The sequence below is a fragment of the Carassius auratus genome, unplaced genomic scaffold (genome assembly GCF_003368295.1).
Source record: "Carassius auratus strain Wakin unplaced genomic scaffold, ASM336829v1 scaf_tig00217024, whole genome shotgun sequence".
Taxonomy (NCBI): Eukaryota; Metazoa; Chordata; class Actinopteri; order Cypriniformes; family Cyprinidae; genus Carassius; species Carassius auratus.
In genome coordinates, this window is record NW_020528857.1 from 3329 (window position 1) to 29210 (window position 25882).

Consider the following 25882-nt stretch of genomic DNA (forward strand, 5'->3'; position numbering starts at 1 on the left):
GCTTTTTGTTTTTCTCCAACAGAAAATTATCCTTATGGGATGGTGAAAACCAGGGAATCTGTTGAGAACTAACAGATAAATCGAGTCCTCATTCAAAGCATGGTAAGCATTTCATTTAATACATACTCATGCATGTAAACAACAGATATTCTCTTTTAGTTAGTCGTGTGAGAACAGCTTTGTGTCATTTCAGAGACAAACTTCAAATTATCCCCTCTCACATTGAAGTATATCAACCTGTCATGCTAGCAAAGTGTGTAATAGCCTGTTTTCTTGCATTAGCATTTTCCATTGTTGACAGATGCATTCTTTCAGAATGCACAAGCCAGGACTGGCATAATTTGACTCCGAGGTCGCTCTCAGGTATGATGGGAAGACCAATCTGTGCTGTCTTCCGGACTGTCCAGAAAGCATACATCAAGGCTGCTGCGTTTCTCACACTATAGCCTTGCTGAAGCTGACATTTAAAAACATTTTCTGCATTCGCCTGTTCTGACCTTGACTAGTGCAATGTGTTGTGACGTCCTTGCAGTTTCCTATTAGCTTTTTTAAGGTTGTGGGAATATCATCAGATTGCTTTGTATGAATCAGTTTGCGATTAGAAAGAGATGCTTGGAGATGCTTTTCTCTATGACCTTTTAATAAGAGAGTCTGATGTTTATATAAAATGACCACTTGTGGTGTCTGTCATGTGCTGTGATTCATTTTTGTGTTCCTTATCACATGCAGTCTCTTATTTCAGTGATAAATATGCCCTCTCATTTAGTGAAGGGCGATAAAGATTGGATGGATTGAACCTGCTGTTAATCTGTATTGGCCTTTTGTTCACTTGTCTATTCATTGTCTGAATCTTATTGCTCTTTGTTTGTTGTCTTATTCTGCACTCCCTCTCCTCCCACACTTACCACTCTCTGCTCTTTTGTCCAAGGTGGATGCGAGTACAACCTGCAGAATGAACCCTCTCAGTGCACTTGGCATCGATCGGGCCAGCCTGATGCGGGAGAGCCTCCATGTTCATGGCGGGATGATTTATCCACCAGGAATTCGGACCCTGCCAACCGAAAAGGGCTATGTTGGTGACAGGATCCCTGACTTGCTCTACAAACCAGATGTGTCTCTCGACAGCAGAAAAAACGCAAACAGTTACGTTGGACTTTATAAAAGTTCCCCTCCTGGGATTCAAAAGCCACTGATTTTGCCTGGGACTGGTGCAGATGCTTTAGGGTTGGACAGACGGGTCATACCAGCAGATAAGCCCCCAGAATTGAGTCTCAATGGTGGTAGCAGCTATCTGCGGGTTCCCTGGATGAATCCCTACCATGAAGTTGGAATGTACTCCTTCTTAGACTCCAGTAAATACACTACTTTGAACATGTATAAAGCATCAATCCTGTCACAACCGCCACCTTACCTTCCCCAGCATCTGGCCTACCAGTCTTTATGTGCAGGAGGCAGTGCAGCTGGTACGGAGCGCTTGTTTTACATGCCCCCCTATCCCCCTGCACCTATATCTTCACCCCTTGCTCCTCCTCTCAGGATCCCCACTGCGACTGTTGCCCCTTCTGCATTGTCACCTATGATGCACCACCAGGACAAAACGATACAGAGTATTGGTCCAAGGATTCACCATGAGCCCTCAGCATTTGGTCAGCAGACCATACATCAGCAGACCCAGCCCCACCACCAGTCACCCAGTGATAGGCAGCACAGCAGCAGTGGAAACAGTGCCAACAACAGCAAGTCCATTCGGACCCCATCCAGCAAAAACACAAGCAGCACTAGCAGCAATGTTAGCAACAGTATCAGTGTTGGTGTGAGCAGCAGCTCCAGTTCCATAGTCACAGTAGACTCATGTACTTCACTTGTAATGCAGCCACCCCGCCATACACAACGTCCCTCTCAGCCGCCTGCAGCACCACCACCCCCTCCCCCATCTCAAAAGCCTCTGTACAGAAGTCCTTGCTCATCCTCGTCATCTTCACCATCGGTTGCTCACCCTGTATACATTAGCAGCATGTCCAAAGAGCTTCGCTCTCCAATTCGGCCTACTAGCCAGAAGTCCAAAGCCAAAGAGGCAACCATTGAGTCCAACAGAGGTATGGGGAATGAAAGAAAGAGCAGCAGCTCACCTGTTAAGACCTCTTCTGAGAAACCACCTCAACAGGGGCCTATTACCAAAGACCCAGCAGACAAGCCTTTAGACTTGTCTGCCAAAATCATGGACTTTGAAGGACCTACCAATGGATACCCCCCAAAATTAGAGGCCTTAGCCAAGCTTGGCTATTCCCCTACTGCCCGTTATGGACTTTCCCAAAACAGGGAACTTTTAAAAGAAACTCTTTCTCCATCATCCTCTACATTAAGCACTTCTTCTAAAACTCCAGAAAGGCCTGAGATAATAAGCACTTTAACATCTTCCTGGGTGGTGCCAAGTCCTACCCAGACAATCAGCTCTGAGGCAAGTCAAAACAAAGGCTCCAGCATCATCAAGAATAAGAATCTTGAACATGTGGTGCCACAGTCAAGAAGTTCCTCGTGTCCCAGAATTGACAACCAAAACAATGGCTCAATCCCAAGTTCTGCCCCTACTGTCTTGACAACAGCATCTCGGCCATCATCTGTCTCACCTTCTCCCAAGAATAACGGAGAATGGCCAAAGTCAGTTCCCACCCCAACAGAAAAGACCCCAACAGCTACAAAGCCCTCAAAGACACTCAAAAAACCTGAAACCCCTGAAATTGGCTTTAAGCCTCAGCAATCACATTTGGAAAATGGGCATGCTCCAAGCCATCTCTACATGCCTCAGGGTGAAACTTATCTTCCTCCCAGCTTAGCATATTCTAACAGATATCTCTCATACCCAGTACCCGAGAGTCTTTCCCTTTCCCACTTGCAGTTGTCAGGAAAAGGGCCAGTGTACCCTCATCCTGTTCTGCTTAGCACTAACAGTCTGTATTCAGCACGTTTACCACCTAAACCCAGCATCCCATATGGAATCCCACCCAGTCATGGAGAATATCTGACCTACCATGACTCACAGGAGATGGTCCATCCACTAATGTCTCCCCACCTGCCCCTGGACCACAAAGTCACTGAGCGTCTGGAACTGAGGCACAGACCCCTGGACAAGCCTTGGCATCACAATGAGGCTCTGTACAAGCGCCAAAGCATCACTGACACAGACCCAAGCTACAAATCTGAGAGGGAGTCAGAGAGGCAAGAAGTTTTTGGCTCAAGGTCTCAGAGTAAGCATCACACAGTGAATAAAGAGGAGATTGTCTGTATCGACCTGGTCCAAGATGACACAGATGGCAGTCCAGAGCCAGACAAACATACTGCTGTCGATGCCAAATGCAAAGAGCCAGCTAAGCCAGTCGGCAGTGGGACAGGGATGGGGAATGAGAGTGGCAGTAATTCTGAGGAGAAAGAGCCAGAGCTCATGCAGATTTTGCGCTCCGGCCAGCCTGCCGTATCCTGGCCAACTGATTCAGAGCGGCGGGCAGAGGTATGCAGTCCGCTTCGGCCACAGAAACAGTCTGACTCTCCTGTGCAGAGCCAGAGTGAGGAAAGCTCCTCTGAGCATAGCCCACTACCTGACATGTTGGAAGAGCAGACACTGCGCTGTGCCAGAACCTCCGGTGAAAGGGCTCGAGCTGATGGTGGTGATTTCAAGGTTGATCGGCACCACGCTAATCGACAATATGTGGACCTGGGCAAGGATGTACCAGAAGATGCAGAGTCCCATGAGGATGATGAGGAAGGACATGGCTTGTCTAAAAGCAAGAAATCCAGCTTGGCCAAGAGAATAGCCAACTCCTCAGGCTATGTTGGAGACCGCTTCAAGTGCGTCACCACTGAGCTGTATGCAGACTCCAGTAAACTAAGCCGGGAACAGCGAGCTTTGCAGGTGAGTTGTGCAATTCATGTATGTCAGTTGGGATGTTTGTGAAGTTTTAGAGCATGTCACATGTCATTGTCACACTTTCAGTTTGAGAAGCATTCAGATCACATAAGGTCAAGTAAGAGTGCTATAATGTAAAAACACATTATATATTTTTTGTTCCCTGGTCAACTCTTCATGTACCAGTAACTGTCATTGAATTAGATAAAGTTCTCAGACATCCTGAGATTTACAGCTTCTCTTTAAAAATAGCTCAATGACCTTAGTTCCGGCTTTGAACGGGCACCCGTATCTTACTTCCATATTGAACGCCTTGCTAATTACAGATCTCCGCAACCCACACTCCCTCTCCTGCTCTCTCTTTCTAGCAGTTTCTGAGCCCCTGCTGTGAATCTGTCAAACAGGCTTTAATGGCACCAGTTCTACTCAGTTAGCATGAGAGAACTTGGGTTTTTGTACAAGAGCACACACACTTGAGTGTGTGGTTCAGTCAATGGCTGAAAGGGTTAACATAAAGTGCCGTTAGTGGCTGCTTTGCCCAGTCGTGCGGAAGCTCAGCTGCTGAGTGTTTGTGTGAGTGCATGCATGTCGTGGCCTTGCTAGCACATAATGCTGCAGGCAACTGTTAACCTGCAGGTGAGCCCTGGAGACCGGTGTGTGCTGGGCATACCAAAACATAATCACACACCCTTTCCTACACTCTTCCATCTTGCACTCTGTTTCTTTCTTTACACATGCAAACCACTAGGCCCCCACTAGCTATGTGCGTGGTGGCAGCCCTTCCAGCTTAAGTGAAATCCAGCCCATTCTTTCCTGATGGGGAAGATTAGAGTTCTTACCAGCAGCAGCGAGCAGAGCACTCGCCGACTGGCAGAGTCATTAGCGCGCACACACATAGTCTCGCTGCGGAGGGAGAGCAAGGGAGAGGCTGATGGAAGACAATGCCCTAATTTCAGATAGCCCACACATTATGGAACGTCCTTTTAAATAAGCCCAGTATGTTTTTACACATTTCCACATATCTTACATTAAAGTTTCTATCATTTAAAGAAGCCATCGCATTCTCAACTATATCATGCATTTCCCCATATTTTTGTGTATGAGGGTAAGTTAATGTTTGTTTGCAGATGTGTTAAATTTGTGTAAATATTCAATTCAAATAATTGAAAAAGACATTGAGCCCCATTCTGATTGCTTAGATGGAAGGAATATCACAAGAGGACAGTAATTTAAGTCAACCAGCTGCGTTTTGGGAGGTCAGTTCATTTTATTTTTAAATTACTAATCAGTTGAAATGAGTAACACTTGGTTTTGCGCCCACAGGCGGTTGTGAAGTTAGACTTTATTTCCTTCCTTTTCCCCCTTTCTGAGGGGCCCTGAAAATTGCATGGTCAAATATGAGTAAAATGAATACCCTGATTTCACCTATATCAGTTAGTGTTTGTTATAAGTTGTTGATATGCATTTGCTACATTTACTCTAATGCGCTTTAGCTCCTGTTCTACTCTCACTGCAGATTTATTTTATGCAAGTTTTATTCTGTTTTTCCCCTCTATTTTTGTTGTACTGGAGCACACGAGAGACAGGCTTTACAGCTGGTGCTCGTAACACTGGATCTGGTTTCACGATTGTGCTGTGTGTGTGTGTGTCTGTGTAGCGTGCGATGATGCGTTTCTCGGAGCTGGAGCTGAAGGAAAAGGAGGGGTGTGTGTCGTCTACAGTACCCGGACTGGGGAGAGAGCAGGAGAGAGAGAGGGAGCTGGCAGAGAGCCAGTGCGGAGCGGGAGACTGGGAACGAAGCCAGCCAAGCTCTAGGCCCTCCGCAGCCCTTTCGGCCCTCTCCGATCACACCGAGCAGCACAACGGTAAGATGCTCACACACACACACAAACGCAATCCCTCTCCCGCTCCTGCGCTCGCTTTTATTTTCTTTCTCCGTCTTCCGTGAAATGTCTCTAACTTTCGTCTTGCTCGCAGGCTGCCTTTTTTCAAGCATTTCCCCCATCTGCTGTCCCTTTGTCCAATCTCCTACGATCTTCAGTATCCATCCCAGATTCAAAGGCACTTGCTCGTTCTTCACCCCCCCCCCCCAACCCCCCTTACGTTTCCTTCCCTTGTCACTAGGGACGGTCCCTGTGCTGTGGCGCTCCATGCAACAGCGTTAAACCAGCGGAAACGACGTGGTAAACATGGCTTCCGCCACCGCCACCCTCAAACAGGAAGCGCTCACATAAACATGCACATGCTCTGAATCTCTCCCTCTCTCTCTCTCTCTCTCTCTGTTGTTTTGGCTCTTGTTTTTTCCACTTGAGCTTTGGTTATGGCCTAATGCCATCAGATTTCCAAATCAACACTTTGCAGCTATGTGACCTCGCACTCCCTGGTGGCTTTCACAGAGGCGAGGCGTTTCCTGTGAATATTGGTTTAGAGTGTGTGTGCGCACACGCGGACGCTCGCATGTGTGTCAGCCACACGGACAATTAACAGTGCTCTGGATTACGTAAACAGAGTGCGCTCGGCAGACCGGCAGTTCCTGTGAAGCTTTGAAGGTGAAAATGCTACAGAAAACCTTCTTTTGTAGTTTTAAGTTGTCGAATACCATTCTGTTTATCAATCAATACAGTTCAAGTAATTGATTATTTGACTTTGTGCGTCCTTTCAGGATGTTTCATGTCCTCCGGTCATCTCTTGATTTTTATGCCCCAACTGTCCTTCAACATCTCTCTCTCTCTCTCTCTCGCTCTCTCAGAATGGCCACATTAACTCTCTCCGGGTGACGCGAATGATGTTACCATGGTGATCTGTTTTGGTTCAGAGTTGCTATGGTGCACACATTGCCGTGAATTATGGGATGCATGTGGTGTTAGTCACATGCTTTGTGCGTGTCTGTGAGAGCCCGGGGCAGGGTGGGCTGCATTCTTACCCAGGCCAGTATAAAGGTAGTTCTGTTCTGCATCAAGCACGCGTTAAACGAGTCATTTGGTATGCATGATTCTTTACCATTTTTTATTAATTTTGTGGAATGTGTATTTTTAGTAGATTTGATAGATTTGGTTTATGTGTGACTTATGAGGTGTCAGCTAGCTGTGTAATGTATGAGTGCATGATTTTAGGACGTGTATGTGATGCTATATATGGCGCGAGTGTGTGCGTGTGTGTGTGTGTGTGAGAGAGAGAAGCGGGCGGTATGGAGCGTGAGCCCCTAGCGCCTGTCTTTGATCTGCGCTGCTGCTCTTAGCTGCTGGGAGACATTCTCAAGGAGCACTTTTCACTGCCACACACAGAACGGCAGAAAGCAGGAGAGGGGGAGGAGAGAGAGGAAGGGGGAAGCAGAGGAGACTAAAGTTGGGTTGCCGCTTTGCGCTCTTGGCACGGATGTTTCGGGCTAATTTAAGCTCGCGAAAAGAGAGAGAGCAAGTGCGTCCCTGTTTGACGTCTAGCTCCCCGTGTGGGATGGGTGTGGTGTAGTTAGCGCAAACACACAAGTGTCCAGGGTAGGGGGGACAGTGTTGTTTTTCTATAGTCTTTTCCTTTCTATCTCTCTCGGTCTACTCTCTGGTTTGTCGCGCTTCTTTTGAACTTGGAAAACGCATTGGTGTCGCAATGTGTCAGACTAACCCAATTGTGTTTGTGTGGCTACGCAGGTGCGACGCCAACGTGTGCAAACAACAGAGTTCCCGTGCTCCAGCGGTGCGGCCCACCAGCCGATGTCCCACAGTCCCGCCGTGCAGAGGAGAAGAGAGCGAGGGACGTGAAAGGAGAGGAGGAGGGGTCTGTTGGCACGGCGACGGCCAGAAAACGTGCATTTGGTTTGGAACCGAGCCAAGGCCACCCTGATTGCCTGCACACCGCAGAAGAGAGAGATGGAGAGAGACGGACGAGAGGAGAGGACGATAATGGCATCGCGGCGAAGAGAGCGAGACTGATTTCAGGTAGACAAACCGGGCTGTCTGTCTCTCTCTCTCTCTCTCTCTCCAGTGTCCTTCAGCATGTCTGTCCTCTTTTTCAGTCTCTTCATCCCTGTTCTTTCCGCCAGCTTCAAGTAGTGGATGGTCTGCTCCGTCTTTCATCTTATCGCAGACCTCCCGACACATCTCACTCTCTCGCTGCCCCTTTTCCTTCGCTTGCTCCAGCTTTGATCCTTTCCCTGGTCTTTTCAATTCGTCTTGATTTTTGTTTATTGCCGTCACATGGTCCAAATAAACACAACTGCTGGGCGTTCTCTGCCCTACTCTCTCTTTGTGCTCAGTCTAAAGGGCGTTTTCAGACATCAAAACAACCTTTGTATAAACTCGCATCGCTTAAACTTGTCCCAGAAAGCTTGTTTTTGTCAGCAAAACATGGGTGTCTGTTCAGCTCTGCACTTTCATTTTAAAAGCTATCAAACTGGTGGGTGTTTGTGTTCTAGAAGGTAACGGCTGTTAACAACTGGAAAACAATTCCTGCTCTACTTTGCACTGACACAACTGAACATCGCTAAATTCAGCTGTTAATGGGTTGCAGTACATTGTGGAGATGCATTACGATCCAATTCTCGGGATGCATTTTGAACTTTTGGTGGTCAGAGATGTCTATAGCTACAGTGCATTCATAGCATACAGCCTAATGCATCCTAAATATGTCAGTCAAGCAACAGTTTATGTTCATATAAAGACAAATTATGCCTGAATGATTAAGAAATTTGGGCAAAGTTTAGTACGCAATGTATGTATACATAAACAGTGTTGGGGAGTAACAAGTTGCATATAGTGGAATTACGTAATTTAACTACATAATAAACGTAACTATAATGTGTTACAGTTACTGAGAAAAAAGATGCAATTAAATTATGAAAATGTTAACTATTACAAGAGGGGTTACAGCTGAATGTTTTCTCACACATTTAGGTTTGATTTGATTTCTTTCCCAAATTGCACTGACTGCTTTAAAGTACAAGACACCAATGTTTGAGGAGCTTGGGACACAAGCCTGGTTTTGTGTATGCTTTAAGATTCACTCCGAAGCAAAGTTAGATGCCAGTGTTTCCTGTTCATAGCTATGAAGATTTCATTTCAAATTCATTAAACTATCTTCTGATTTTTAAACCTGTATTCAAGCTCTGAATGATCTCAAAATAAAAACAGGCGTTAAAGTCTGATTTTGTGGTGGCTGTGCTCTTCATTCAAGCGATGAAGGATTGTAAAGTCCGACAGTAATTAGTGTTGATTACTACTGTAAGGTTAACCCTGCCAGCTTTAAATGTTTCAAAATGATTAACATTTGAAAACTTTTGTTCGAAATTGTAGAAAAATACTCCAAATGTAATCAGTCACTTTAATAAAGTAATAGAAATAGTTACACTATAAATAGGGTAACTTGTAATCAGTAATGTATTACATTTCCAAATTAACCTTCCCAACACCAGTCACAAAATCTTTGATTTGAGGTACATAGTATATCCAGGTGTATCCAGCAAATCGTCCCAGATGTCCACTTAAGATCGGATCATCCGAGCTGAATGTTAACCTAAGGTATAAACGGATTGCTTTTATCTCTCTCCACAGACGTGTGGCCGCAGCCCTCCGAGCAGGAGGTGAAGAATCTGAAGGTGTGTATCGAGTTGACGGGTCTTCGGCTCAGTAAGCCCCACCACCTCCATAATCTCCAGGAACTGTGGGACAGACAGGGACAGCTCAACCATGACCGGCCGCAATTCGGAGCTCCCAACATGGGTTTGTCTCCCACATCCAAAGCCTCTCTTCCACAACTCCAAACCGCCAGGAGGGAAAAGCTTGACCCTTGTCCCTCAGAGGTCCCGAGAGTCGCCCACGGTGTCCCCGCTGTGGATCGAAAGGTCAAAGCGAATGGATTTGAAGAGAAGGGGGTGAAGAGGAAAGCAGAAGTGGAGAAAGGCTGGACTAAGGACCAGCTGGAATACGCAGAGTCCAATACAGGTACGTCCTCCTATTTTGTATCATTTAAATGCACGGTTGTAAGTGGAGACCAGAGCATTCTGGGTAGAACGGAGAAGCCTGTCCGTGCAAATCTTTAGAGGACGCTTATGTCAAGAGGACCACAGACTTGATGGCAGGGGACAACGGAGTAAATTGGTTTTGTCGTCTGTTATCCTGATTTATTTGCATGACTAAATGGTTTCCTCATTTAGCCATGCACAAACCATTCAGGTAAAGAATGCCAAAACAGAGAGAGCTGTTTCTTATGCACCACAAACTACATACTACACCCTACAGATGGCTTGCATACTACACTTAATGCATATACGCTACACTAAAAAAAAAACTACATCCTATACCCTAATTTATACTCTGCACACTACCTTTTACACCTGCAAATTATTCCATACACCCTAAATATTATGGCCTTACATCCAACATAGATAGATTACAGGCCATAGAGAGTTGCTAATACATATTGTGTATACACAATACATATTATAATCTGTATGCTTAAAACTACATATTATGGCATACAACATATTATAGTCAACACACTACACCCTACCTCCTATATGTTTTGTCTTACACAAAACGTCGTACTATGGCATACAACCTTCTCATATCTAGTATAGTACACACTAAACTTTACATGGTAAACATTACACCTAACTTACTACATAATGTTCCATATATATACACACATGTATACTACATTCTACATCCTATACCTATACTATACAAACTACGTCCTTTCACATACTACGCCCTACATACTACACCCTGTTTCCTTCGATTGGCAGGAATGTAAATGGTGCTCTCAGCTCAGACTAAGTCTCATTAAGTTATGCAGGTCAGAGAAGGACCCAGAAGGAGAGAACTGAGCGGGGAGACACAAGCAGCATGAACAAATGAGACACAAAGAGAAAGGGAACGAGCGGCTGTTAGAAAGCAGAAGGAAAGAGTGGAAGAGAAGGAGTGAGAGAGATGAAAAGAGGATACGGAGCGCTGAGGGGAGAACTGAGGTGAAAGACAAGAGCGAGGCAGTAGGGAGAGGCAGATTAGAGGAAAGCAGAGCACGTCGCCCTGTGTCTGCGGCTTTGGGATAGCAATAATGATTCTTGTTGATTGACAAGCCATGCTCGCACTTCCTCGCACGCACACACACACTCTCAGGCGCTCGCTTCCTTGTTGGTATATAAGCATCGCCGAGAAAGCGCATGCCGCAGAGTAATGAGCCATGAGATTCCACAACTGTGCAAATAACAACGTGCGTGTGTGTGTGTGTGTGTGTGTGTGTGAGGCTGCCCGTCAGTATCTCGGCTGCTGGATATTGTGCTGTCAGGAGGATTAGAGAGCAGCAAGACGAGAGACGAGACGCTTTATCTCATTCTATCCCTCACTCACTGTATGAGTAATATGTCCTATACATATGAATCTTGGTTTTACTTATGCTAAGAGATGGTTTGCTAGTTAATGCATTATTGTGTGTATGTGTGTGTGTGTGTGTGTGTGTGTGTGTGTGCCCAGTTGTGTGCTAATGGGAGGCTAATATCCCCCAGATGTCCCTGTCAAAATCCGTCTCCCACCGCGCACACACACGCTCGCTCTTCAGCCGAGGGAATTCGTACGCACACGCAGGCTAATTTGTGTTGTCTATGACAAGGTGTGAGAGACAAGACACGCATGCCAGTGATGCACGACTCTCCGCTGTAAGCCCCAGGGTGTGTGTGTGTGCGTTTTAAGCGCACTGCTTTTGTTCTGTTGATTTTTAAAGGCATTAAGGTCTTTGCTCCCCTTTTGCTAATTGAGTGATTCACTTAGGTTGCAGAGCACGCACACTTGTGTGTGTGTGTGTGTGTGTGTGTGTGTGGGGTAGGTGTGGTGAATCCGGTCTCAAGGGTTCTCGGGGTAGGACTTTAATTAGCCTGTTGAAGGAGAGGAGCACTTCACACAGGCTGGAACAGTTTGCCCAAGAGGATGGGTTCTTGTGCACAAACACGCACACACCAAATGTGAAAAGTTGCACAATTTGTGGTCTGCGTGTTGAAGGTTCTCCAATGTGCTTTTGTCTTGGGCCGATAAATTTGAAAAATACCAAAAATTGTACCAAATTTGCCAAACAAATTACCAAATTTGCCAAAAATCCTACCAAATTCGCAAACATTCAACCAAATTTGAATTTTTTTTTTTACCAAGAATGGAATATTTGACTATTTAATTAAAATAAACACATCTTGTTTCTATATTGTTATATCATTGATCTGTTAATCGGTTAAAGAACGTTTGTTAGCAAAAATCTGGTTATCGCCCAAATTTGGTAATTTGATACTTGGCCTGGTGTTTTGGTAGTAGGTAGTACGTGTTTTTGTTGGCTATGTGGTCTTCTGTCTTTGGCGTCCTCTGTTCTTGCTTGCATGCGTGAGAGAAATTTCCTCTGTGTGGTGGGGCTCTCACTGGCTTTGTGTGTGTGTGTGTGTGTGTGTGACTGAATGGGGAATATGATGAATAATGGAACAGATGTGGAGCGTGCTCGGTTTCTCTCTCTCTCACTCTCTCGGCCTTGCGCTCACCCTTTCATCGTCTCTTTCCCTCGCTGCTGCATTTCTCTCTCTATTCTTCCACTTTTACATCTGTCCGTCATTTCTCCTTTTCCGTTCGCTGTTGCTTCCCTTTTCATTTGATTTCCCTTTCTTATCTTGCTCTTCCTTTCATGTTTTCCCTCTTTTCCCTTCTGTTTTTCTCCGCCGGTTGATGTTATCACTTAAACGCGCCTCTCTTGCTTGAGCTCTGGTCATGTGATGCAAAATAGAAAGCAGACGATGGAAAGGATGCATCAGTTTTTGTAAACCTTTTCGTCCTTTGTCCGTCCCTTATGAAGCAGTCAGCCTGCTGCTGTTCATTCTTCTGCTGTCAGTCTGATTTACTTAACGAGACTTTAAGGAAGCTTCTGTCGGTTTGATATTTGTGTGTGTTGCTGCCCGAGATGGAATATCTTGCAAATGCACGAACCAAATTTGTGTTTATGCTATTTATCTTGGTGATGTTTCCTTTCAGTTCGATTTTTTTTATGAAATTAAGTTATTATAGAATTTACAATGAAAAATTTGTTTTCTATGTTCATAGAATCTGCGGCTACACAATTATGTAGTATTTTTTATTTATTTGATTCTTTTTATTATTTTGACAAAACATTTGCATTTATGCATCTCCCACCCTTTGATTTTTTTTTATTCTACTGTAGAATTCTCAGCTAATTATTATTTTTTTTTTGTACTACATAGATTTTCCTTCACAATTGGCGCAGAAATGAAATAGTCATTTTGTTTATTTTTCTAACATTTACCTGAATTTAGCTACATTTTTCTTTTCATTTTACTGCAATATTCTCAGCTAATTTGAATACATTTTACCAAATTTTCGCATTTTGAAGATTACGTTGCTTTTTCACCACAATCAGTGCAGGAACGGCACAAACACAAATGTTCAACTTTCAATTCAACTAATTTTATTTATTTATTTATTTTTTTTTATTTTCCTCCCCACTGTAACATTCCCAGCTAATTTTAATGCATTTTACAGAATTTGAAGAATTACGTAAGTTTCTCCACCTAACGCAGAAACCGACCAAAAATGTTCCAATTTTCACATTTAAACATGAGCATAACATTTGCCAACTCTTTTAATTTCTCTCTTTCTCTCTTGCAGTTCCGGTGCTCTCTGACGGCTTCTGTGCCGATACCATACGGAAGTTTTCCTCCTCAATTCCATCTCACCTCTCGGAAAAACGGCAGCGATTAAAGGAGCACCGCAAGTCACTGGGATCCTCCTTGACCTCTACGGACCCTGAAGGCACCTTCCCATCTCGTATGCGCTGGCACAGCGACCCTGAAAAACCAAAGGGCAAGCGGCAGTGCAAGACCAAGCACCTCGGCCAACAGGAGCGGAGGATGCTGTCGCAGTCGACCAATGAGGAGTGTCCTGAACTCAGCCCCGCCCACCAACACAAGGTAAGTGTCGGAGACACATGTCAGTGCGATCACAGAAGGTCGAGATGCTCGTTTATCTGCATAAGGACAACCTTTCTTTTGTTTTTGTGCGAGAGAGGCTAGCGGTGCTCTTTGCTTTGGCTCACAACCCAGGCGTTTTCCCCGGGCTCAGTGAGGAACCGTTTAAAAACGTGTCTCCAATCACAACAATGTTAATCATTCCAATTAGGGAAGCACTGCGGCTCTCTAAGACTGCTCAACGGACGCGGGAGGGGGTCAAAGCGTGTGTGTGTTCAGAGCGCGGTTGCTTTGACCTCCTCTCGTGCTGAAAGGCAGACTCCCAGCGGAGAGATGCGAGCGAGGGGGAGGGGAGAAGTGAAGGCCGGGTCAGAATCTGGTCTCTTTCTCTCTCCGTCAAGGAAAATGATTCCCCAGTGAACTCGCTGTGCATTCTTTAAATAACACCGCCTGTGTTCTCCCCGCACGCAGATGTAGAGCACACACACGTAGCCTGCGTTCTGCAGCCGAACACAAAACACACACACACACACCTTGAGTCCACAGCGTTTACAGCAGACAAACACACTCCTATGACAATATTATGTAGGTGTTTACACAATACAGTGTGTGCGGGTTTACTTGGTTTGCAAAGTGAACTACTTTTTCCAAAACCTGCCTTTGGGGACATACGGGATGTCCTCAATTGGGAAAAATGACTCGTATCAGTTTGTGTCTAGCGGTTTGCTGAAATAGGTTTATTTTTCCTTTAACTTTTCCTTTAACTTTTTTTTTTTAAGGTTTTATCTTTTTACAAAACATTTACAAAACAAAATTAGGATTATTATTTTTGTAATAATACACACATTTTTCTAATTCTTCCTATTATTAATATAAATATGATCATTATTTATTTTTTATTATTAAATCAGATAAAATAATGAAAGTTTCATGGTGATAAAAAATTTTTTTGTTGTTATCAAATATATATATATATATATTATACTGTTGTTATTATATGCATATTTTCTCTTTCTTATTATAAATATATTGGATTATTGTTGATAAATAATAATGTATTAGGATTTATTATTATTACTATTAAATACATTTGATAAAATAAGTTAACAATTAATAATAAAAAGTATAATATTTATTACTTATTATATACACCTTTTTCTCATTCTTGTTAGTATTAATAAATACATATGAATAAAATATTAATCTAAATCTCTATCTATCTATCTATCTATCCATCCATCTATCTATCTATATGTGTGTGTGTGTGTGTGTGCGTGCGTGTGTGTGCAGTGTGTTTGTGTGTCTATGTGTGTGTGTTTTCTCTGACAGCTGCTGCGCTGTGGATCTCTCTGGGGTGGGTGGAGTTCCCGCCCCGATCACCCCCCCTTCCCGACCTTCAGTCTGCTCGCATGAACTCGCGGCCTACACACACACACACACACACACACAGCCAGCTCTCATCCGCCCGCCCTACTGCGCTCCACAGATAGAGAACTCGCACACGGAAGGCGGGAGAGATAAAGCGAGTGGGAGAGAGCCCAAGTCTTCCGTTGTTTCCTGTTTAACTTTCCCTGCCGGGGAACACACTCTGACGGATCTGCGTCTGCAGCTTTCCATCCAGCTCACAAACAAGCACGCAGCCTAGAGCCAAAAACAGAGAAGCGCTCGATGTGGGAAGAGGCACGCACGTTTGTTCAGTTTAAAACGTGTTTATGGATTGTACTGGTGTAAACAGTCCCCGTTTGTTTCGGCATGTTTAACTGCAGGCCAAAAATAACCCTGCTGACCATGTGTGCGAGGAACCGTTGTTGACAGTCACATTTTTGTTCTTGGTTTATGGTGGGAAACAGAGTTTCCTGACTGCTGTTCGGCCTAAGTTTTCCACTACTGCGTTTTTTGTTTTTGTTTTTTTTTTAAACAGATCACATTTTCACATTCAAATGTTTCACATCTCAAATGTGGGTCTCTGATTATGCCGAGGCGCTGACTGTGAACGTGTCGCTGTGATTAATTAGCGCTCCATCCCGCCTGTCTCTTGGCACCAAGCGAGTGTAGCTCTGTCGCTCTGTCTTTGGAAAGAACGTCCGCCTTTCCCTGTTTGTGCCGCCACGTGCTATGACTTGAATATCTGTGTGAAATCCAAAGGCCTTGTAAAGTAACACATGTTTATTCCCCCGTCAGGTGGTGAAACGTTCCTCCCAGAAGCAGCCAGCGGCGACTCTTTCTGATTACGAGATTTCTCCGGTCAAACCCCGTCCCCCTTCCCCTGCCTACCAACCCGCGGCACCCCCGACCCCCCCAAGCGCTGTTCCGGACGTACCCGTACCTCTGGTCGCCCCCGCACCTCCAGTGTCAGCGGAGCTGCCAGTCAGCAGGCCCATGCCGCCCGAAGCGCGCCGACTCATCGTCAACAAGAACGCAGGCGAGACTCTACTGCAGCGAGCTGCGCGGCTGGGATATGAGGTAAGCTCGCGTGTGCGCGCGACCGTCTCTCTCTCCGGCTGCCCTCTCCTGCTCTCTTCGCATCTCATTATTTCTGCGTGAGACCGAGTCTGACATGTGAGAGCCCCTGACAGGCACAGAGCGATTGCTTGGCGTGCGCATGCACACACACACACAGTTTTTTTTCTCCCTCTCGCTTGCGCAAACACACACACACACACACACACCCGCCGTCTCATCTCTTTCTCCTTTCGGCTTTTCCACTCCCACTCAAACCTTTCTCGCTCGCATTCATTCCCGTGCTTTCGCAGGCACGCCGTTTTTCGCGTTTTCTCTGTCGTGTCCTATAAACATTCAAAAGAGCACTACGCAAAGTTATCAGCTGTATAGAAATTGTTATTAATAAAAACTATAACAGTGAAATGTATAGTGGCATGAATAAATCATAAAATTATCCACCATAACTATTTTAAAATATGAACAAATTTTGATGCAATAAATAGGGTGTGATTTAAAAATGATCATTCCTCCAAGACAGAGAAAACATATTTCTCAAACATCTGCATGTGTCTCTTTTAAAGGTATATATAATGAGTTGTATTTGTAGGAGTTATTATAGCACATTTCAATAACACCAATATCACCAATTTGGGTGATTAGGTTACTCTGTTAATTGGATTTTGCTAAGGAGTGTCGCAACGTTCTAGCAATGTTCTAGCAACGTTATGCCACTCTATGGTCCAGTTTTCCCCACATCTTTTTTTTAGAAGCAAAGAATGCTATTATTATTTGTTTTTAAGTTTATTTGTAGAATAATGCGCATTGGTGAATTATGGGTAATAAGACTAGCGACTTCTCTTATTTATTAAAACACCAATGCCATGTTGACTTCAAATATCGTAGATTATCTCTGCAGTCTTGAGTGTTTTTTGTAATGAAACAAAACTTGCACTGATCTCACGGCTTAGCAGCTTCCACGCTGTTCTGGAATTTGACGGTATTCCACAGTTCTGGAATACGGCGGTGGTTCCGCGGGTTCTGGAATGGCGCGGCGTTCCGTGTCCAATTTGGGCAGATTAATGGGGAGCTGGATTAGTTCCGGCAGTGCGTCTGAAAGGACTGGCACGGAGAACAGGAAATGAGCGATTACTGCTGCGAGCGCCTGATTTCTCTCCTTCCCCCAGCCTTCCTCTCTCTCTCTCTCTCTCTCTCGCTCCGCAGCGGTGCCTTCAATTCCACTGAAAGGGAAAGTTTCTCATTGCATTTTACGGAGCATTTTTAAGCATTGAGGCAGTGGTGCCGCTCCAGAATAAAACACGCTTTCGTGGTGTCAGAATCAAACTAGTTTTACGCTTAGGTTTTCCCATCTGCTATTTTCTGTTTTTCTCTCGTTCTGCCTATAACTTGCATCCACATGTGTCTGTGGGTTTGGTTTCTTTGCATCTAGGGGTGCCACGTTCCACTGTGCTCCATTCCTCGCTGTGTGTTTGTGTGTCTTGTAAGTTTTGTGCTTGAAGTGGTCAGGCGGCTCCATCAGCACCGCATGCTTTGACACACGCACGTTTGTAGTTCCCTTCCCCCAACGTCTCTTGTTCGCTTGTTTGTGTTTTTTCACCTCCCTTTAGCTCTCAAGCCAAGAGTTTTACTGCAACACACACACAAACACACACACTCAGTTTCATTGCATTCCGCCGGCGCTGACGTCTCTCTTGCGTTACGGTGCTGCTTATTTACACTTGTGTTTGGTTGTTGCCTCCCTCTTTTATGCCTCAGACAAAACTGGCCTTTGTGTGCTGATTGAAACCTATCGTTATGTGTGTGTGTGTGTGTGTGTGAGAGAGAGAGAGAGAGAGAGAAAGAGCCCTATCCATCTCTCTCTCTCTCTGATCCTGCTGCAGTTGCTAGAGTCTGTGGGTAATTCTGCTCTCAGGCAGAATGGCTCTTTGCCATTAAGGTCCAATCAGCGATCTGACAAGTGCTCTCCGTAATCTCCGCGTTAATTAATCATTCCGCTGAAGGTGCTAAACACGTGCTGTTTTAAGCCATTAGCCGCCCGTTCCGCGCACCTCCCGATCTCTCGTTGCCCAAACCAACGCCCGCCGTTAACGGCCCGCGGAAATGGAGGGTGGTTTTCTTGCATATCTAACCACAAGAAAGGCTTACAGGTCTCATGGGGAAAAAATAGCATTTTGTACATTTAAGTTGAAATGTAGTTTTTTTTTTTTTTTTTAAATGTATTTAAATATTTCTAGTAATAACTAAACGATTTATAAATAGCTAAACTATATATATTTTTTTATTAATATCTAAACCTTAAGAAAATATAAACTGTTCAAATGAATAACTAAATGCCTTTTACGAAGAGCTATACTGTTACAAGCAGCTAAACACTGACAATTTCTATTTGGCTAAACTGGTCTTCACTGATATATAAACTATGAATGGTGTACTATATAAACTATTTGTAAAAAAAAAAAAAAAATACTGATATCTAAATTGTTTACGAATATGCTTATGCATAGCTAAATGTTTACGAATAGCTTAATATTTGAGTATTAGCAAAACAGTGACACATTCGTAAATTGTATATGTAATAGATAAACTACGTAAAAAATAGCCAAACGGTGTGTAAAAGAATAGCTTAACGGTTGTTTACTAATAGATAAACGAATCGTAAGCGAATATCTAAATGTTCTGAATACCCTATGCATGTTTTCATGAATAACTGAACAGTTAATATTTAACTTCGTTGCTTTATTCATATAGATTAGTTTTTGTTTACTAGCGAGCTAGCCAGGAATCGCTACATTGTTTTGGTTATAGCAAATCTGTCTGTGTATAAACGCCAATAATTTAGTAAGAGCTAGACTTTAGCTAAACTGTGTAAGAATGTTAAACTGTTCTTCGCTATAATAGATAAACTAACGGCGAAGTAATACAAAAAAATATTTTTTCACTAATAGCTGAACAGCGTTTTTCCCTAATGATCTTTTCTCCAGACTGCGGAGAGAGAGAGAGAGAGAGAAAGAGAGCTGCAGTGTTCCGCTCGCGGTGGGTTTTCTCGCGCGCTTGTCGAGAGCGTGGGCTCTCGTTACCGCTGAGTCTCAGGGCTTTGTGATTTTCCCCGCTGGCGCTCGGGGTCTAATTCTGCTCTAATGGCTTTATAAATGCGCTTGGTGACATCGGTTAAAGGCGGCTGTTCTCGCGGGGCTGTGCGTGCGCCACAGATACGGTGGGGGAGCGCGCAGCGGAGGGCACTCGCCGCCGAGTGTGTGTGTGTTTGTGTGTCACAGGAAGCGAGATCAAATGTAATCCTTCCCACCCTGTATTCCTCGTTTCTCTCTCTCTCTCTTTCTCTCGATCACCCTTTCACCTCCCTCTCTACACCCTCACCACGACCCTTAGCAGGTGGGGACAAACCTTCCGTCCGCGTGTGTTTTTTTCTGTCAGTCGACAGCGGCTTGTTTTTTAGGCTTCGTTCGCTCCGTCCCCCTCTTTTCCCCTCCTGCGCAGGAAGCCGCTCTCTCGCTGTGTATGTGTGTGTGTGTGTGTGAGAGAGAGATAAGCCCCGAGCAACGCACTGAGCTGCCAGCGCTCTCTCTCTCTCTCTTTGTGTGTGTTAAGCCACGAGCAGCTCCGCGGCGCTGCCAGAGCTCGGAAATATGACATGACTCCGCGGCCGAGGCTTTCAACAGACCGCGGCAGCTGCTCCGTGTGTGTGTGTGTGTGTGTGTGTGTGTGTCAGAGCGCTTGAGAACGACAGTTCACACACTTAAACGTGGCACTCCATCTCGGTCCCAGCGCAACTGCAGTAAACATGCAACGCAAACGGCACGTAGTTTTGCGCGCGCTCTCGTTTCCATTTTCTCATGGGCTCGCACCTTCAAAACAAACCGTTCTTGGCTTGATGAAACTCCCGGGCGCCTTTGATCGGTTCTCTCTCTGTGTGTGTGCGTGCGTGTGATTGAGTCATTTTGGCTTGCATTTCAGGCATTAACCAAGCGCAAGTGGAAAAACCTGCGTGTTTTCCACCGTTGACTGCATGCGCGTGTCCGCTGGTCAGGCTGGTCCGTTCAAGGCCGCGTACTAAGGATTCCGTGCAAGCGGATCTTTGATCTAGATGACGACCTCAAAACAGTCTGTGACCTGAAATAACCCTGTCGCATGCATTGACTGCAACCTAATCTGATCTAAATTCCCTCTCAGATTATTTGCAGTCTGCATATTTTAGGGGGGTGGGGGGGAAGGCGAAAGTTTGAGGTTGAGCTGATTTAAAAGCATAGTTCAACCCATAATTAAAACTCTGTCATCATTTACTCACCTTTTTCTGTGTGACACGAAAGAAGATATTTAGAAAAATGTTTCAGTGCCCCTTCCCCATAAAATGAAGGTAAATGGAGTCATCAATGTTGTTTTAGACATGTGTTGACTGGTCAATAAATTAAGACAGAATTTTCATTTTAGATGATCTATCCCTTTAAAAGCAAAAGTGTTCACATGTGAATGTTTGCAGTTTAGTAACCAGCAGAAAGTGTGTGTGTGTGTATACAGAGGGTCAGTGAGTCGTGTGGGTGTGTCGCGCCCTGTTTTGTCACTGTCTGCCAAGCCTGAGCAAATAGCAGGATACAGACCTTCAACTCTCAGAGCAACGGCAGTTATATCTCGCAGTCTCGGCCACAGACGCCTCTAGACCGCCCAAAGTCCGCTCAGTGACTGTCGGATGCATATTGCACCATAAAACTGGAAAGCATTTTCTTGACTTGGCAAGCACAAAACTGATTGGCTGACTTCATGCAACTTTCGAAAAAAAAAAAAAAAAAGAGCATACAGGTTTTTTCTCTCTCTCCAGGTACTGGATTAATGCAAGGTTTTTTTTTGTGTGTGGAACAACTAATAACTGGATTTGCCAAAGTTCTTTGACAGATTTGTATTTTTTTTTTTTTGCCTATTATTTAGGTATAATCTGTGTAAGATTAGATAAACCCACCCTTAAACGGCATGTAAAAACAAACTGTGGTTTGCAAGGCGCCATACCAACCCGATCTCATGGAAGTGCATATAAATAGTACGCCACATAAAAGCAAAAACTGGTGGTACTGATGCGCAAAATTGGGCTTTGGCATGTATATGCTATGCAATGGACAGGATTAGGGTTGTGGGGTAGATGTATATCGTGTGTATGGCAATAACTGTGTATTATATGCACAACAAACAGGTTGTGTATCATATGCATGCCAAAGTCAATTTTTGCGTATGAATACCAAGAGTTTTACTATTTATATGTATTTTCATGAGACCGGGCTCACCATTCCGTCAAAGGTCTGGCTGAGCAAGACGGGTCACGTTTGCTCATGTAAGCGTTCACACTCATCCGCACGTTCAGTACCATCCTGGCCGGCTGTCAGGGAAATTCCTGATCCGTTAATGATTGCACTTCTTTCCGTGGAGGCCACCTCAACCCTTTTCCCTCTGTTATCAGAGCTCCCCACTCCAGCCATGGCTCTCTCAATTAAAACCACGCTGAGGGAGTTTCGGTGCTCCTCCTTCCCCCTCCGCATATCCTGCTCTTTCGTTCTTGTCATTTTTTTTGTCTGTCTCTCTCCCTAGCCGCTCACTTTCCGATGCAATGTGACGTCTGCTCAGTCTGAAGGTTGTTTTTTCCTGAGTTGCATGTAAAATTAGAACATTCGTCAGCACTGTGCGTAGCCGGAGGATCATTAAGCAACCGCTAAACATTAGACATTAGACAAAACTGCTTCAGTTCTATAGCATCTTTAGAATTAATCTCATAATTAACCATCTTATAATTCTGGATACCTTCAGAATTCCAGAAACTCTTCATTAGCAGTTTTATAATGCAAACATTCTAGAATCCATCAGATTTAAAACTGCATCGAAGTTCTAAATTCTTTGATAACTGGCTTTATTTTAGAAAATTTATCATTTGCTTTTGAATTAAGAACTTTCTGAAACTACTTCGGAATTCGATAACTTAACTGCATGTAAACTTAGACTGTTTATCAGCTGTCTTAGAATTCTGTGACTTAATGAAGAGTTGCAGAATTTTTACTAACTGCCTATGAATTCTAGAACTCTTAGTTAGCGGCCTTAGATTCTGGAATTCTAAAAAACACCTATTATGGGAAGGTCATATTCTGCACCAAAAGTCCCTTTGCAACTACATCAAACTTTTATAATTGATCAGAAACCGCTTTAGAACTTTAGATCTATCTGAGAATTCTGTAACTGCCTTTTGAATTCTAAAATGTTTTATCAGATGGCTTAAGAGTTCAGAGCCTTAGTTTTTTCTTGAAGCTTTGAAATTCTAGACTTGAGTTTGAACTTGTATCACAGGTCTTAAGGAGGGCTGCCAGCATCTGAATTTGACTCCAGACTAGCAGTGGACCCCAGACTGGTTTCAGTTCAGGTCTGCCTTGTAAAGCTTCCCCTTCTTTTTCCTGTCTTGAGTGTCTTTCTTCCTAAGCGAGCTGTAGTCCTAGCTCTTTTATTTTTTATGATGTGGGTTGGGTTGACTAGGCTTGAGGTTGTGGTAAAATGGTTGCACGTCGGGTTCGGTCTTGAGCCGGCCTGTGTCTTGTTTTGTGGGATTGCTGTTGTTGAAGGGGTTAAGTGTCTTGAATGATGCATTGATTGCAGTTGTTAGCTGGGAGTCGTTTTAGCAGGGACAGTGGGGGAGGAAACACTCCAGCAAAAAGCAGTTCTGAGGAGAAAATCACGACAAATCTTTTTCTCGCTAGGCTGTTGTAACACTGCTTTATTGTCTGTTTAATGTAACACTCCGCTCGCCTGCCTGCAAACATCCCCACTGAGGAACTCCCTGAGGCAGGAGAGAAAAAGAGAGACCTCACTGGAAAGGGAATGAGGCGATGGAAAAACAAACGGGAAATAGAGAAATTCTCCCTTGAACTGCGGCTCGCTTTTGGTAATTGACCTATCGGTGAGCCCCGCCCCCTTAGTTACTGTTGCTCCCTCGGACAAACAAAGGGGGCGGCACACTGTCTTACAATGACAGCTGTCAGTGTGAAAACCTTGTCCCATTGATGTTTTTGCACAATTTGGACACAGAAGGGCCCACCATTCAAGTGGGAATTAAATATTTCATGGAGGGATATATATATCTATTAATAGATTTAAAAATAAATTATGTATCGCAGGGTACGATTAAATTAATTTACATTTAACCAGTTTATGTAGAGACTCTAAAATGTAGACCTTTTGTTTGTGTTTTTGACCTACACGGTACATGATGTAAGAACATTTCGCTATTTAGGTTTGTACGTTAGCATGGACGCACTAGCTTTACCGTTCGCTAGTTTTAGTCAGAGATGCCTTGCTGAAGCACAACATTACATTAACGTTCTGAAATGAAATCTTAAAGTGAAAAGTTATGACGAGTATGACAACCACCAAATGAACATTTTCGTCTTCATTGTGATTTGGGTTTGAAAGTTTAAGGGGACATTTTTGCTCTGTTTTGGTTGGATTAGGAAATGGAGTAAATAAATTATATTGCATATTCTCTCAGGATAACTGGAACCAGTGTCACAAGTACCACAGGCACATCATTTTTCCATTTTTGTTAGCATAAACACCATTTAAACCGATGCAAGCTTCGAATCTTCCAATGTTTCTCTATGGCGCTGAAACTTAAAGATGTCTGAGTTAGGCGATACTGACTTTTAAAAGTATCGGTATCGAAAACCAAATAAGTGGGTATCGCCCATCCCTAGTCCAAGTTCTGCTCCCTGTGCAACTGATACTCAACTGCCATTGGCTCATCTGCATTTGATGGGAGGGGCTTATCGATAGGCCAAGTGAGCGTGGTAAGTGTATGTTTTACCTTCCTTGTGTTTTGGTCCACCCCTCCTGGCAGACAGGAGTGAACATCCGCACTGGAGCGAGAGTTTCCCGTTTGGGCTCGTTAACGGCTCGGCGCCCCTGCTAACGGCTTGGTTTTTTTCTGTCATGCCGGCGGCATGCCGTATCCTGGATACGGAGCCGGTGGGAAGCGCGAGGCAGAGCTGCTGGCAGCAGTGTGGGGCAGGTCGTACCACTGTGCGACTCCGTCGGGGGAGGGGTTGAATGCGTTCTCTGAGACGCTGCCAGGGTTGAAGTGCGAGTGCTACGCCTCTTGAATCCTAATGCCCTCATTCGTCTGAGCGCTGAGCGGACACCAGCCCTCCCCTCTCCAGCCCATCTGTGTGTGTGTGTGTGTGTGTGTGTGCGCTCGCTTGTTTTTGATGCCTCCGTGCATGAGGAATCAGCTCGCAGTGATGGATGTGGGATTTCCTTTAAACCCGAGCTTGCAGAAGAACTCTCCTATTAAATCTGCAAGGGTTCTCTGCCATTCCAGCCTCTTCCAGACATTGTTCTTAACCAGCAGACGGGAATGGCAGGAGTGCGAATGGGACAATACATATAATGCCAAATCTGAGAAATCTGAGTAAAAAAACTGTCTATTGACAGGCATGCACAGTTTGCCTGATGGTTGATAAAAAAAAATGGTGAAATTGAAGGGATGTTGGCAAATGATAGAATTCAAGGGTCTTTTGAATTGTCCCTGCACAGAACATTCTAGTGACCACAAAGCAGCGTCAGGAGCGATTGCTGACGTTTTCCTTTGTGGCTGCTAGGGTGTTCTAGATTGGCACAATTAAAAACAACCTCGATTTGTATCATTTGAGATCCTCCTTCAAGCAACCACACAGCAAAGTCCTGTCTAAGAATTGTATAACAACGTCCTTAGCAGTTTACTGTGTTCTTTTGGCTTGGGTTGATGTAGAAAAGCTTCTCGGTTTCGCACGGGCAAACATCGTTCACATTTCCCCTGCTTTAAAGTCTTCTTGCAGACTCTGCTTCTTGCAGACTCTCTATCTCACACTCCCTCTCACACACACACACACACACACTCACAGTGCCGTCTCAGGCGTCTCATATAGAAAGTGAACAGCAGGCTTGGGCAGGATTCGTCTGTAAAGCCCCTGATACCTCACACATCAATAATCAGCTCTGGGCGGAACTGTCTGTCTGCTCTCTTCCCGTCCTCTCTTTCTCTGCGCTCTTTAATGGTGTTTAATGAATTTCATTCCTCGCTGCACCATAGTAACCGCTCGTCTTCTGTCTCTCTCCCGCTCGCTGTAGGAGGTGGTTTTGTACTGTCTGGAGAATAAAGTGTGTGACGTGAATCATCGGGATAATGCGGGTTACTGCGCGCTCCACGAGGCCTGTTCCCGCGGCTGGCTCTCCATCGTACAGCACTTACTGGAGCACGGGGCCGACATCAACTGCAGTGCACAGGACGGCACCAGGTAAGCACACATGCATTCATGATATCACCTAAATAGAAAAGCCTTACATGCAAGGCTTATTTCTGTGACTTCCTAATGCTTTCATCACACTGCGTTCAGAAGCATGTGCGTGTACGGATAATTACACATGCGCACACGTGCTGACGCACACACACTCAATGTCAGTAATTATATGTTTGGTAATAATGGCTTTACAACAACAGAAGAGGCCGAGAATCTTAGTTCGGATAATTTACCGCAAGAAAGCAGATTAGGCGTGTGAGATCGCTG

General features: G+C 44.5%; 1 protein-coding gene across 2 annotated transcripts; it reads left to right on the forward strand.

The window, feature by feature from the left end:
- On the forward strand, window positions 1-25652 carry LOC113099715 (BCL-6 corepressor-like). 2 transcript variants are annotated; one of them, XM_026264645.1, is made up of 9 exons: window positions 1-102; window positions 929-3907; window positions 5101-5157; window positions 5559-5766; window positions 7546-7833; window positions 9445-9834; window positions 13543-13844; window positions 16023-16304; window positions 25446-25652. In XM_026264645.1, exons 1-9 carry the CDS (start codon window positions 100-102, stop codon window positions 25614-25616), a joined length of 4680 nt encoding a protein of 1559 aa, XP_026120430.1. In that variant the 5' UTR covers window positions 1-99; the 3' UTR covers window positions 25617-25652. The 2 variants fall into 2 exon arrangements, with proteins under 2 accessions (XP_026120430.1, XP_026120431.1); XM_026264646.1 differs by lacking the exon at window positions 5101-5157.
- The last annotated feature ends 230 nt before the right edge of the window (window positions 25653-25882 follow it).